This window comes from Nerophis ophidion, linkage group LG24, assembly GCF_033978795.1.
Source record: "Nerophis ophidion isolate RoL-2023_Sa linkage group LG24, RoL_Noph_v1.0, whole genome shotgun sequence".
Taxonomy (NCBI): domain Eukaryota; kingdom Metazoa; phylum Chordata; class Actinopteri; order Syngnathiformes; family Syngnathidae; genus Nerophis; species Nerophis ophidion.
The window spans coordinates 35,723,983-35,738,955 of NC_084634.1; the positions used below are offsets into that span (position 1 = coordinate 35,723,983).

The window sequence follows — 14,973 nt, forward strand, 5'->3', positions numbered from 1 at the left end:
TACCACCTAAATTACGAGATCTACTCCAGATATATCGGTCAATTTTACGTTTGAACTATTATTTTGTTTGTTTTATGCTCTTTTGTCAAATAAAACTTTGATGTTTTTATAGGGCAACCACACAATATATGCAATATTTTTTTACACATAAAACATTTTAAAGTGACATTTTTTTAAGTAATAATTCATTCTAACATAGATTTTTTTTTTTTTTTGAGCAATGGCAAAAAAAAGAAAAAATAAACAAAGACACAAGAAAAAAAATGGCAGCTTTGTGTCATTATTGAAACTTTCTCTCCTTATATTTCACCTCATTCCACTTTTTTTAAATTTCTATTTTTATTTTTGCAATACTATCTATTTTACAATTTTTGCAGAATGTGTGGCGGGCCGGTAAACAATTAACCGCGGGCCGCAAATGGCCCCCGGGGCGCACTTTGGACACCTCTGGTATACATGGATAATATCCATTGTGGATTAATATACATAAAATATGACATTTAGCTCAGCATGATGACTAATCGTTCTTCTCTGTTGACTCTGCTTCTGCTGTGTCTTTTAATCCTGTTTACTCACAGTTTGACTAATAACAACTTGGACAAAATTTGAGATGTCCGATAAAGGCTTTTTTGCCGATATTCCGATATTGTCCAACTCTTCATTACCGATTCCGATATCAACCGATATATACAGTTGTGGAATGAACACATTATTATGCCTAATTTTGTTGTGATGCCCCGCTGGATGCATTAAACAAGGTTTTCCAAAATAAATCAACTGAAGTTATGGAAAAAAAGTGCCAACATGGCACTGCCATATCTATTATTGAAGTCACAAAGTGCATTATTTTTTTTAACATGCCTCAAAACAGCAGCTTGGAATTTGAGACATGCTCTCTCTGAGATAATCTTAATGCCCACTACAACTATGCTTTGACTTTCACAAAGTGCATTATTTTATTTTTTTTAAAACATGCCTCAAAACAACAGCTACAAAAACAATGAAGTCACACAGCTTGAGGCCAGCGTATACTAGAGTAATAAAGTACACAATAACAGAGTCCTCCTTTAGTAGACTGGCTGGCATTCTGTATAACAGGAAATTATAAACTGGGCTCAATCTGCCCTGCTCTAACGTATTTGTATGAGTAACATAAATGTGCTGCAAGCTGGTGGTGAGTGCTTGAAGTGGCCTAGCAGTCAGTCAGAGCTTCTGAAATGCTGCGTTGAGACCGGGCACCTCCGTTGCTTTTCATCCATCTTCCGCTTGTATTCATCGTGTATCTCCTTATGATTCTTGAAGAGGTGGGAGATCAAATTGCTCGTATTAAAGGAAGACCTCTTGGTTCCTCCTCGCATAACTAACTTTTTGCGGTCATTGCAAATTTCCAGTTTTTTATCCGTCGGACCCACTTTAAAACAATCCCAAACCATAGACATGGTGTCGTTAGTGACGGAGATAGATATCTACATATATTCATATATAAGAGTTATTTCTTTCTATAGTCATATTTGAAAACAGCTAGTGTTTTTCCATTTGTTCTCTTTTTGTTTGTCCGCAAGTAAACTGTGTGTGTTAACCTTGAAGCTTTAGGAATGTAAGGAGTAGCAATACTCCCTTCTTCTCTCTTCCTGTCTCAGGCTAAGCAGAACAATAGACATGTGTGTTCGTTCCGGTGGGTGGGGGCGAGGGAGATATTGAAGAACAGAGCGGTTCCATAAGGTTTTCAGATCAACTAAGCGACGCGAATTGAATGTATTGTTTTTTAGGTTGGTCTCTCCAAAGCTTTGGAATGAATTGCAAAATACCTATTCTGTTCTGGGTGATTTTTCTAAAATCAGCGTATGTGTCATCAAAAGAACTTGGGATTGACCAGCAACTTAAATTCCCTCGGAGGAACATCTGGTCCAAACGCAACAATTAGTCAGTCACCGAGCGAGCTGGCTTGTTAGCCACGGCTACAGCACCGGCAACAACACACTCTTGTTGTTGTTACGCTGCGCTCGCGGCGGTTTGATGAGGTCATCAAGCGTCGCCGGTAAACCTCTCATGCTGCAGTCGTCAACTCCTGTGTTGTGTGGCAGAGTGGCGAAGGGAGAGGGGAGGGTCTACTGCTCCCTACGTCCGTGTTTTACCGGATATGTAACGCTCCCTACAGTGGCGTTTTAAAAAGTAATTCATTTTACTTTTTGAAACCGATACTGATAATTTCCGATATTACATTTTAAAGCATTAGCCGGCCGATATGATCGGACATCTCTAGACAAAAGTTTTGGTACACAGCATTTACAATATGTGATAAATCAGGTGTTAAAGCATGACTCCTGATTTTTAGTTCTTCATATTACCAAGACAATTGTAAGCTTGCAACTTTGGAGAAGAAACTTACTTACTAAAATTGTGTTTAAAAGTCAATTAAATGTCATTAACACATCTCCCTTTTGTGTTGTACTGTCTTTTAGACTCCAGACTGGAAGGATTTATTTCACTTCCTACCAAGCAGACAAAGCGATTTGGCTGGGACAAAAAGGTATTTTAGCAGTGATCATCTCTTGTGTACAAAACCCAAAACCAGTGAAGTTGGCACGTTGAGTAATCTGTAAATAAAAACAGAATACAATGATTTGCAAATCCTTTTCAATTTATATTCAATTGAATAGACTGCAAAGACAAGATATTTAATGTTCCAACTGAGTGACAATAAATAGAAACCAACAATAGAATTTAATGGCAGCAACACATTGCAAAAAAGTTCTCACAGAGGCATTTTTTACCACTGTGTTACATGGCCTTTCCTTTTAACTACACTCAGTAAATGTTTGGGAACTGAGAAGACCAATTTTTTAAGCTTTTCAGGTGGAATTATTTCCCATTCTTGCTTGAGGTACACACTGTAAAAAAAATTCTGTAAAAAAAAAAAACGGTCATCTACTGGCAGCTACGGCTGCCAAACAAAAAACATAAAATTCAAGTAAAACACTGGAAACCAAATAATGATCAAAAACATTATATTTACAGAAATTTTTTATGAAACATTTTCCGGAAAAATATCGTACTTTTACAGATTTTTACTCAATTATTAAGATCCACCACCTTTAATGAAGTGACGCAGAAAAATAACATTATTTTACAGATTTTCTCTGAATTGTTAAGATCAGGGGTCTCAAACTCATTTTACCTGGGGGTCACTGGATGCAGAAAGTTTGTGCAAATTGGATTCACTTTCTTTGGATGGCTATCTGGTCCTAACAACATACTTGCCAAACTTCCCGATTTAACCGAGAGAATTTAACCCCTCTGCCACTTCACGGTGGCAGAGGGGTTAGTGCGTCTGCCTCACAATACGAAGTTTCTGCAGTCCTGGGTTCAAATCCAGGCTCAGGATCTTTCTGTGTGGAGTTTGCATGTTCTCCTCGTGAATGCGTGGGTTCCCTCCGGGTACTCCGGCTTCCTCCCACTTCCAAAGACATGCACCTGGGGATAGGTTGATTGGCAACACTAAATTGGCCCTAGTGTGTGAATGTGAGTGTGAATGTTGTCTGTCTATCTGTGTTGGCCCTGCGATGAGGTGGCGACTTGTCCAGGGTGTACCCTGCCTTCCGCCCGATTGTAGCTGAGATAGGCGCCAGCGCCCCCCGCGACCCCGAAAGGGAATAAGCGGTAAAAAATGGATGGAAAAATGGAATTTCGGTGACTCTCCCGAAGGATTGTCCCGATGTTTGCCCTGAGGAATATATTATGGGCGTGCCGTGACAGCACGGCCTTTAACGTCCTCTGCAACCTTTCGTCGCGTTCGCTCATTCCCCATACGAACAGCGTGCCGACTTGGACGCATGTTGTATAAGACTTCGGCAGACATACAATAGTGAATGCAAGACTTACTTGATCAACAGCCATACAGGTCACACTGAGGGTGGCCATAAATCTATTGCTCTTCTTTATAAAGTAAGACACATGCTGAATAAGAAATGCCTGCATATGTTGTATTATTCTTTTATTTTTCCATATTTAACGTATTGTGTTGAAATTTGGGGACATTTTTATAAAACAAACATAGACCCAATAATAAAACTTCAAAAACAGGTCATTAGAATAATACACAAAGCCTGCTACTATGAACATACCAATCCATTATTTATAAGTTCAAATGTATTAAAATTTTCAGACATTGTGTTTTTAAAAACAATGGAAATTATGTTTCGAGTAAAGAACAACAGCATTCCAGCTTGTGTTCTCAGGCTATTTCATTTAAGAGGAGAAAACTAATTTACGGGGATATTGATTTTTGAAATAGGTAAAGCGAGAACAAATATAAAATACAAATGTGTTACAGTTTTAGGAGTTAAATGGTGGAACAAGCTCAGTGATGAGCTGAAGACATGCACTTCTTTGGTAAGGTTTAAGAAAACATTGAAAGGTGAAATAATTAATCATTGATATTCCAGGCAATCTAATATTCTGTGAAGGTATAGGAGAGGCAAATATAAGCTTTGGCTTCAGCCTATTCCTTTTTTGGTCATTCTTTTTCTTTTCTTTCGTGTGTAAATGTGCATAATTGTATACATATAACATGTACTGTAAAACTGATCGCACAAAAGGGTTGATTGATTTGATTGATTATACGACCGAAATAAACTTACTTCATTCATTCATTCATTCATACAAACAACTTCAAGACTGTTACAAACATGCGCCACACTGTGAACCCACACCAAACAAGAATGACAAACACATTTCTGGAGGACATCTTCACCGTAACATAACATAAACACAAGAGAACAAATACCCAGAATCCCATGCAGCCCTTATCAGTAGACATTTATAAAAAAATAAAATAGAATAAACAATAGTGTCACAGTGGCTTACACTTGCATCGCATCTCAAAAGCTTGACAACACACTGTGTCCAATATTTTCACACAAATAAAATATTCGTGTTTATATATAAAATAAAAAATCAAATAAAAATGAACCATCCATCCATTTCCTACCACTTATTCCCTTTTGGGGTCGCGGGGGGGGCGCTGGTGCCTATGTCAGCTACAATCGGGCGGAAGGCGGGGTCCACCCTGGACAAGTCGCCACCTCATTGCAGGGCCAACACAGATAGACAGACAACATTCACACTCACATTCACACACTAGGGCCAATTTAGTGTTGCCAATCAACCTATCCCCAGGTGCAAAATATTTTTGGTTCATTTAATAGTTCAAACAAATTTAAATAACGGATCCCATATTCCAATATATGATTCGTTACTATCAAAACTAAATGCAGTTCAAATGCAGCATTGTCTTGCTGAAATAAGCAGGGGCGTCCATGAAAAAGCCGGCGCTTAAATGGCAGCATATGTTGTTCCAAAACCTGTATTTACCTTTCAGCATTAATGGTGCCTTCACAGATGTGTAAGTTACCCATGCCTTGGGCACTAATGCACCCCCATACCATCACAGATGCTGGCTTTTCAACTTTGCACCTACAAAAATATGGATGGTTCTTTTCCTCTGTTTCCAACAAGCGTTTGATGAGCATTTTTTCAAATTTCTCAGTCTTTTTGCCACATGTTGCAGGCATTAAAATCCAAATACGCTAATATTTGCACAAATTTACGTTTTCCAGTGCGAACATTAAATATCTTGTCTTTGCAGTCTATTCAATTGAATATAAGTTGAAAGTTGCAAATCATTGTATTCTTTTTATTTGCTATTTACACAACATTGGTTTTGCATTTACCTTTAATAATGTCTTCATCATTAACCAAGTTCGCCCCCTTTGTTTCCCTGCACAGTATATCGTGGTGAGCAGCAAAAAAATTCTGTTCTACAACAGCGAGCTGGACCGAGAGCTGGGTAACCCGTACATGACTTTGGACATAGAGTGAGTTCATTTATCCAATAATCCACCGTCAGATTAGTAAAAAGAACATTTAACGGCGTCGTCACCTTGTTCCCAAAGTTCCCAAAAAAGTGTAGTTCCCCTTTAAGTCTCATTGAATGAGGAAAAATAAGGTAAAGGTTACTAGGTCCTGGCACACACCAGTTTAACATTTAGAGCAATGCACTTTGGTCAGCTCAAGTAAACATTTTATAAGCCAATGAGATATAATTGCTCCAAGTTGGAGTGAATCAATTGCGTAGTTTTGTGGATGTAAAGAGATTTTCAAGATTAGTCATATTGCTGGAAAAGCTTAATATGTGTTTTAAATATTCAAAGTGCAACGCAAACACAGACAGGTGACATTTAGATCAAATAATTGTCAAGTCGGTGTGTTTTCCTTTCATTTTTATGTACGAAATATGAACCCACGTGCCGAAAACGGACAAGCTGTAGAAAAATGGATAGATCAATCAATCAATGTTTATTTATGTAGCCCTAAATCACAAATGTCTCAAAGGACTGTACAAACCATTACGACTACGACATCCTTGGAAGAACCCACAAAAGGGCAAGGAAAACTGTGGGCAGGGAGAATTCACATCCAGTGGGACGCCAGTGACAATGCTGACTATGAGAAACCTTGGAGAGGACCTCAGATGTGGGCAACCCCCCCGAAAGCAATGGATGTTGAGCGGGTCTAACATGACACTGTGAAAGTTCAATCCATAGTGGCTCCAACACAGCCGCGAGAGTTCAGTTCAAAGCGCATCCAAGACAGCAGCGAGAGTCCCGTCCACAGGAAACCATCCCAAGCGGAGGCGGATCAGCAGCGTAGAGATGTCCCCAACCGATAGACAGGCGAGCGGTCCATCCTGGGTCCCGCCTCTGGACAGCCAGTACTTCATCCATGGTCATCGGACCGGACCCCCTCCACAAGGGAGGGGGGTACATAGGAGGAAAAAGAAAAAGAAGCGGCGGATCAACTGGTCTAAAAAGGAGGTCTATTTAAAGGCTAGAGTATACAGATGAGTTTTAAGGTGAGACTTAAATGCTTCTACTGAGGTGGCATCTCGAACTGTTACCGGGAGGGCATTCCAGAGTACTGGAGACGCTCTATCTCCCGCAGACTTTTTTTGGGCTTTAGGAATCACTAATAAGCCGGAGTCCTTTGAAGGCAGATTTCTTGCCGGGACATATGGTACAAAACAATCGGCAAGATAGGATGGAGTTAGACCGTGTAGTATTTTATACGTAAGTAGTAAAACCTTAAAGTCACATCTTAAGTGCACAGGAAGCCAGTGCAGGTGAGCCAGTACAGGCGTAATATGATCAAACTTTCTTGTTCTTGTCAAAAGTCTAGCAGCCGCATTTTGTATCAACTGTAATCTTTTAATGCTAGACATGGGGAGACCCGAAAATAATACGTTGCAGTAATCGAGACGAGGCGTAACAAACGCATGGATAATGATCTCGGCGTCTTTAGTGGACAAAATGGAGCGAATTTTAGCGATATTACGGAGATGGATGGAATTGGGTTTTTTTTATAGTGCAGGTGTCAAATCCACGTCATTTTCTATGGCACGCACAAGTGTAGAAATAGTATGTGTCAATAAAATGCCTTATATTTTCTTTCTTACTAAAGGTATTAGTTTTGGTTTTTTTCTAATTTGACAGGGGGAAAAATAGTGTCCAATATTGCAACAAATATTATCTAACTTTTTTGGTCAAAATCCAAATAAATACTTACATATCTGCTTGACTTATGATTTCGAAGCAAGTTATCCCATCAAATTGTACACTATAAAAATGACTTATAGATTTTACTATAAAAATTTAGGGAGATTTTTAAAGCATTTTTTTGTACGTTAAAAAAGAAATGACCAATGTTTGTTTTTTTACAGTAAATTTCTGTCAAATGAGCTGTCAGGTTTTGTTTTACTGTAAAATCCACGGTTGATGATTTTATTTTTATTTTTTATATTATATTTATTATTATACTATATATATATATTATATATGTTTTATTTATATTTATTTTATTTTATACCACATTTTATTATGGTAAAAAAAACTTTCCGCGAAGTTGTCAAAATAAAATTAAACTTGTCAGGCTTGTCCCTGACATTTTGGCTATGTTCTAGTTTTTTCCTCTGCATTTGTCTTTGCTTCCTCTGTGTGTGTAGTATTTCCTGTCAGCGCTCTTATTTTGTCTGTTTCCTGTGTTTCTCCCTGAGCGCTGTTTCCCCTCAGCTGCAGCTGATTGGCACCTGGCCACACCTGGTGTCAATCAGCCCGCTCCTATTTTTACCTGCTTTGTCCTCCAGTCAGGGCTGGATTATTGTCGTTGCTACCTGTCGTGTCAATGCAGCGTTGCGGTAAGCTATATTCGGTAGCTGTTTGTAGCTCACTGTCTTTTGTACCCTGCTTGTACCCTGTTTGTTCATAGCCAAGTTTGTTGTCCGCCTCGTGCGCGCTTTTTTTTTTGTACCCTTTTGTTCGGTTTTTGTCTTTGTGTTTAATTAAATCATGTTTACCTGCAAAATGCCTGCCTCCTTCTCTGGGGGTTTGTCAACAACAAACTCTGACATAATAATCCAGCCCTGACTGGAGGACAAAGCAGGTAAAAATAGGTACGGGCTGATTGACACCAGGTGTGGCCAGGTGCCAATCAGCCACAGCTGAGGGGAAACAGCGCTCAGGGAGAAACACAGGAAACAGACAAAATAAGAGCGCTGACAGGAAATACTACACACAAAGAGGAAACAAAGACAAATGCAGAGGAAAAAACTAAAACATAGCCAAAATGTCAGGGACAACCCTGACAAAAATGTATTCCTATTTACAGTAAAATGTAAAAATAATTATTATTAAAAAAAACACCATATATTTTACAGTAAAAGTCTGGCAATTAAGCTGACAGTTTTTTCTGTAAAAATGTTTTAACTTTTTACGTAAAAATTTTTTTAGGTATTTAAATCCATAGGCAAATTCCTATGTTCCTATGCACCTTCCCTGTTGGAAGGTGCTGGAAAAGCACAACGTTTGAAAAGAAGAGTTAAGTTGAACACGTGACTGAACACGTGATTATCTAACTTTTTAGGTCAAAATCCAAAATAAAAACTTAAATATCTGCTTGACTTATGATTTCGAAGCAAGTTATCCATCAAATTGTACACTATAAAAATGACTGATAAATTTGACTGTAAAATTTAGGGTGTTTTTTACAGCATTTTTTGTAAGTTGAAAAAAAAAAGCGACCAATGTTTGTTTTTTTACAGTAAATTTCTGTCGACTGAGCTGTCAGTTTTTTTGTTTTTTTGACTGTAAAATCCACGGTTGATTTTATTTTATTTGTTGTATTATATATATAATATTATATATTTTTTTTAATATTTATTTTTTACCACATTTTATAATGGTAAAAAAAACGGCAGCCGAGTTGCCAAAATAAAATTAAACTGTATTCCTTTTTACAGTAATATGTTGTAAAAATAATAATTATAAAAATAAATAAAAAACACCATATATTCTACAGTAAAAGTCTGGCAACTAAGCTGACAGTTTTTTCTGTAAAAATGTTTAACTTTTTCCGTAATTTTTTTTTTTAATATTTAAATCCATAGGCAAACTCATGAATTATTTACTGTTACAAGCGGCCCTCTATTGGCAGCCATGACTGCGTTGTGGCCCTCAATGAAAACAAGTTTGACACACCTGGTTTATAGCATAACAATGCATCTGTGTTTGCTTTATTATTAAGCATCGTTACCCCTGTTGGAAGGTGCTGGAAAAGCACAACGTATGAAAAGAAGAGTTAAGTTGAACACGTGACTGAACACGTGATTATCTAACTTTTTAGGTCAAAATCCAAAATAAATACTTAAATATCTGCTTGACTTCTGATTTGGAAGCAAGTTATCCATCAAATTGTACACTATAAAAATGACTGATACATTTCACTGTAAAATTTAGGGTGTTTTTTACAGCAATTTTTGTAAGTTGAAAAAAAAGCGACCAATGTTTGTTTTTTTACAGTAAATTTCTGTCGACTGAGCTGTCAGTTTTTTTGTTTTTTTGACTGTAAAATCCACGGTTGATGATTTTATTTTATTTGTTATATTATATATATAATATTATATTATATATATTTTTTTATATTTATTTTTTACCACATTTTATAATGGTAAAAAAAACTGGCAGCCGAGTTGCCAAAATAAAATTAAACTGTATTTCTTTTTACAGTAATATGTTGTAAACATAATAATTATAAAAATAAAATAAAAACACCATATATTCTACAGTAAAAGTCTGGCAACTAAGCTGACAGTTTTTTTCTGTAAAAATGTTTAACTTTTTCCGTAATTTTTTTTTTTAATATTTAAATCCATAGGCAAATTCATGAATTATTTACTGTTACAAGCGGCCCTCTATTGGCAGCCATGACTGTGTTGTGGCCCTCAATGAAAACAAGTCTGACACACCTGGTTTATAGCATAACAATGCATCTGTGTTTGCATTATTATTAAGTATCGTTACCCCTGTTGGAAGGTGCTGGAAAAGCACAAAGTATGAAAAGAAGAGTTAAGACCATCATCCAACATGCTTTGCCAGCAATCATCCAATCATCAATCATTAGATAGAGTTCTTCCTTTGGGAAAAGAAACAGAATTAATGACAGTTTGGTGATTGCCGAGAATGTACATGTACTGTAGTTCCATTTAATTGGATGCACACAACAACAAGGCATGGCCTTCAAAAGGAACGTACAAAGTTGTCAAAGTTTGATGTCCAGTTGAGGGTTGCAACCTGGCAAGAAACTTCTATTAAACCAGATTCTTACTGTACATCTACTTTATTGACTTTTGTTTTTGTTTTTTGAGCTATTGTCTCTTCTTCCCTACCCCCAGCAAGCTGTTTCACGTCCGGCCTGTGACCCAGACAGATGTGTACCGTGCAGACGCCAGAGAAATCCCTCGGATATTTCAGGTAGGGTAATAATACCACATCAAAAAACATGTTTCTCTCTCCTTCCAGGTGGTAATGCTCTGCAGTGTAGGAACCATTTTTAATGTACTATTTATTGCACAACTTCAGCTCGCATTTTTTTTCAAACACTGAAGTTGAGACCAGAGCCGTAACTAAGATTGGACAAACACCGAGGTCCAAAATCGGTTGTCCAAGATGAAATCATGGGTATCTCAGAACCATGTAAATTATATTAATATGAGCAACATCATTAATTTCCAGAATATCAAAAGTTTTAATGGCTATGCAGCACTTTGGAAACGTTCTTGTTGTTTAAATGTGCTATATAAATAAAGTGGATTGGATTGGTAGTTACGGCCATGGTTGAGGCCACGCTGTTGGTCACGATTTGAGAGTTTTAGTTGGCAAACGTTTTGACGATATCGCCCGTGCTCACAGATCCTGTACGCCAACGAGGGAGAGAGCAAGCGTGAGCAGGAAGTGGCCTTAGAGACCACCCACTTCGGCGAGCGCCCCTCCTACATCAGCCACAAGGGCCACGAGTTCATCCCCACGCTTTATCACTTCCCTTCCAGCTGTGAGGCCTGCACGCGGCCCCTCTGGCACGTCTTTAAGCCGCCGCCGGCCCTGGAGTGCCGCCGCTGCCACACAAAGTGCCACAAGGACCACCTGGACCGGAAGGAGGAGGTCATAGTGCCTTGCAAGGGTCAGTATATACAGTGGGGGCAACAAAGTATTATTTAGTCAGCCACAGATTGTGCAAGTTCTCCCACTTAGAATGATGACAGAGGTCTGTAATTTTCATCATAGGTACACTTCAACTGTGAGAGACGGAATGTGAAAAAAAAATCAAGGAATTTTAAAGAATTAATTTGTAAATTATGGTGGAAAATAAGTATTTGGTCAACCATTCAAAGCTCTCACTGATGGAAGGAGGTTTTGGCTCAAAATCTCACGATACATGGCCCCATTCATTCTTTCCTTAACACGGATCAATCGTCCTGTCCCCTTAGCAGAAAAACAGCCCCAAAGCATGATGTTTCCACCCCCATGCTTCACAGTAGGTATGGTGTTCTTGGGATGCAACTCAGTATTCTTCTTCCTCTAAACCCAACGAGTTGAGTTTATACCAAAAAGTTCCATTTTTGTTTCATCTGACCACATGATATTCTCCCAATCCTCTGCTGTATCATCCATGTATCCATTTTGATATAAACTCAACTCGTGGTGTTTGGAGGAAGAAGAATACTGAGTTGCATCTCAAGAACACCATACCTACTGTGAAGCATGGGGGTGGAAACATCATGCTTTGGGGCTTTTTTTCTGCTAAGGGGACAGGACGATTGATCCGTGTTAAGGAAAGAATGATGGGGCCATGTATCGTGAGATTTTGAGCCAAAACCTCATTCCATCAGTGAGATCTTTGAATGGTTGACCAAATACTTATTTTCCACCATAATTTACAGATAAATTCTTTAAAATTCCTACAATGTGAATTACTGGATTTTCACATTCTGTCTTTCACAGTTGAAGTGTACCTATTAGAGATGTGCGGATAGGCAATTATATCACCCGCAACCGCATCACCAAAGTCGTCATCCACCCGCCGTTCACCCGAACCAACATTTTATCAGAATCGTACCCAACCGCCCGCTGAAATACATCAGAGGTCGGCCGCCTTTTCCACTCACAGAGCTATTTAAACCCGTTTCACAGAGTAATAAAGTCAATTGGAGCCTCTAACGTTCTCGCAACAATCCAATAGCGTTCATCTTGATGACAAGAATATGGGTGTGCTGTGAAGCCATTGCCTTAGATACCTTCAACAACATGTACAAACCGAATGTTGGTCCGGCAACATGTTGTGTGCAGATTCCGCAATCACACGTACAAGATTGAAAGGCATACTGGGTGATACAGAGTACACTGATGGTTGTGATATAAACAACTTTAACACTTACTAATGTGCGCCACGCTGTGAAGCCACACAATACAAGATTGACAAACACATTTCGGGAGAACATCCTCACAGTAACACAACATAAAAGCAACACAACAAATACCCAGAATCCTTTGTATCCGTGATCATTCCTGAATATATTTTTCACCCCCGCCCACCTTACTGATGCATGGGGGGCGGCGGGGTTTGCTGCTAGCGGGGTGTATAAAATAGTCAAGAAGTGTCACGTATACAAAGGATTCTGGGTATTTGTTGTGTTGCGTTTATGTTGTGTTACTGTGAGGATGTTCTCCCGAAATGTGTTTGTCGTTCTTAATTGGTGTGGCTTCACAGCGTGGCGCTTATTACTAAGAGTGTTAAAATTGTTTATATCACAACCATTAGTGTACTCTGTGTCACCCAGTATGCCTTGCAGTCGTGTGCGTGTTTCTGCGGAAGCCACACACAACATGTTGCTGGACTGACAATCAGATCGTACATGTTGTAGAAGGCGACAAAGCCAATAGCCCCTAATACTTATTATCTGGGTGACTGCCGGCAGTCATTCAAGAGAAAAATTGCGTCTCCTATTGTCTTCTTCGCTTTATGACACGGGTCTAAAATGGCTCTTTGAATGGCAAAGGATACCGATCCCAGAACCATGTATATCAAATATTTCCGGATGGTTCAACCGCCACCCGCCCGGATCTAATTAAAATCAATTTTTTCGTCATGTCACCCGCCCGACCCACGGATGAGACCGCAAACCGCGCATCTCTAGTACCTATAATGAAAATTAAAGACCTCTGTCATCATTTTAAGTGGGAGAACTTGCACAATCGCTGGCTGACTAAATACTTTGATTTTTTTTTAAATAAGCATGGCTATCCCACATGTTTTTTTTCTCTCGTTCCCCGGCAGTGAGCTACGACATGTCCACCGCCAAAGAGCTGCTTTTGCTGACCAACAGCCAGGAGGAGCAGCAGCGATGGGTCAGTCACCTCCTCAAGCGCATCCCTCGGAAACACCCGTCGCCCGTGGCCTCCCCGCCCCAACCCTCCGAAGGGGCGCCAGCAAGATCCTCCCCTCGTGTATCGCCACTCCGGTCGCCCAGAGAGTCGCCCAGAGGCTCGCCCAAAAGCTCGCCGCACTTTTCACCGCACCGCAGGGCCATTAAGATGCCGTCCACCAGACAGCAGCCATCAGGGAAGGACAGGTATGTTGTGTATCTTTTACATATTTTGATTTATATTGCCTATCCCTTTATCATTACACCATTTTTCTTAACTAATTATCTTTATTATTAACAGTAATCATGTCTATCTTTGTTGCATACTTGTGCATTGACAAAAATGGATTAAATGCTTTCAAAGTTATTTTAAAAATTAATCATATCAACATGTATATTTACTTTTTTTTTTTTTTACATTAAAGGGGGCCTATTATCATTACAAACCCATTTCCGTATGAGTTGGGAAATTGTGTTGGATGTAAATATAAACAGAATACAATGATTTGCAAATCCTTTTCAACCCATATTCAGTTGAATGCACCACAAAGACAACATATTTGATGTTCAAACTCATAAACTTTTTTTTTTTCTTTTTTGCAAATAATAATTAACTTAGAATTTCATGGCTGCAACACGTGCCAAAGTAGTTGGGAAAGGGCATGTTCACCACTGCGTTACAGCACCTTTTCTTTTAACAACACTTAATAAATGTTTGGGAACTGAGGAAACTAATTGTTGAAGCTTTGAAAGTGGAATTCTTTCCCATTCTTGTTTTATGTAGAGCTTCAGTCGTTCAACAGTCCGGGGTCTCCGCTCTCGTATTTTACGCTTCATAATGCGCCACACATTTTCCATGGGGGACAGGTCTGGACTCCAGGCGGGCCAGGAAAGTACCAGCGCTCTTTTTTTACAAAGCCACGCTGTTGTAACACGTGCTGAATGTGGCTTGGCATTATCTTGTTGAAATAAGCAGGGGCGTCCATGATAAAGATGGCAGCATATGTTGTTCCAAAACCTGTATTTACCTTTCAGCATTAATGGTGCCTTCACAGATGTGTAAGTTACCCATGCCTTGGGCACTAATGCACCCCCATACCATCACAGATGCTGGCTTTTGAATTTTGCGTCGAAAACAGTCTGGATGGTTCGCTTCCCCTTTG

General features: G+C 39.1%; 1 protein-coding gene across 4 annotated transcripts in view; it reads left to right on the top strand.

The window, feature by feature from the left end:
* Window positions 1-14,973, top strand: part of LOC133542353 (rho-associated protein kinase 2-like) — a 164,359-nt gene that overhangs the window by 136,295 nt on the left and 13,091 nt on the right. For all 4 annotated transcript variants that reach the window (XR_009804135.1, XM_061886406.1, XM_061886407.1 and 1 more), the window contains 5 exons: window positions 2,463-2,530; window positions 5,788-5,876; window positions 10,784-10,862; window positions 11,301-11,568; window positions 13,723-14,017. Coding sequence is in view for 3 of the 4 variants with exons in the window: in XM_061886406.1 (XP_061742390.1) it covers window positions 2,463-2,530; window positions 5,788-5,876; window positions 10,784-10,862; window positions 11,301-11,568; window positions 13,723-14,017 (799 nt within the window). In the remaining variant the exon portion in view is untranslated. The remainder of the gene's footprint in view (window positions 1-2,462; window positions 2,531-5,787; window positions 5,877-10,783; window positions 10,863-11,300; window positions 11,569-13,722; window positions 14,018-14,973) is intronic.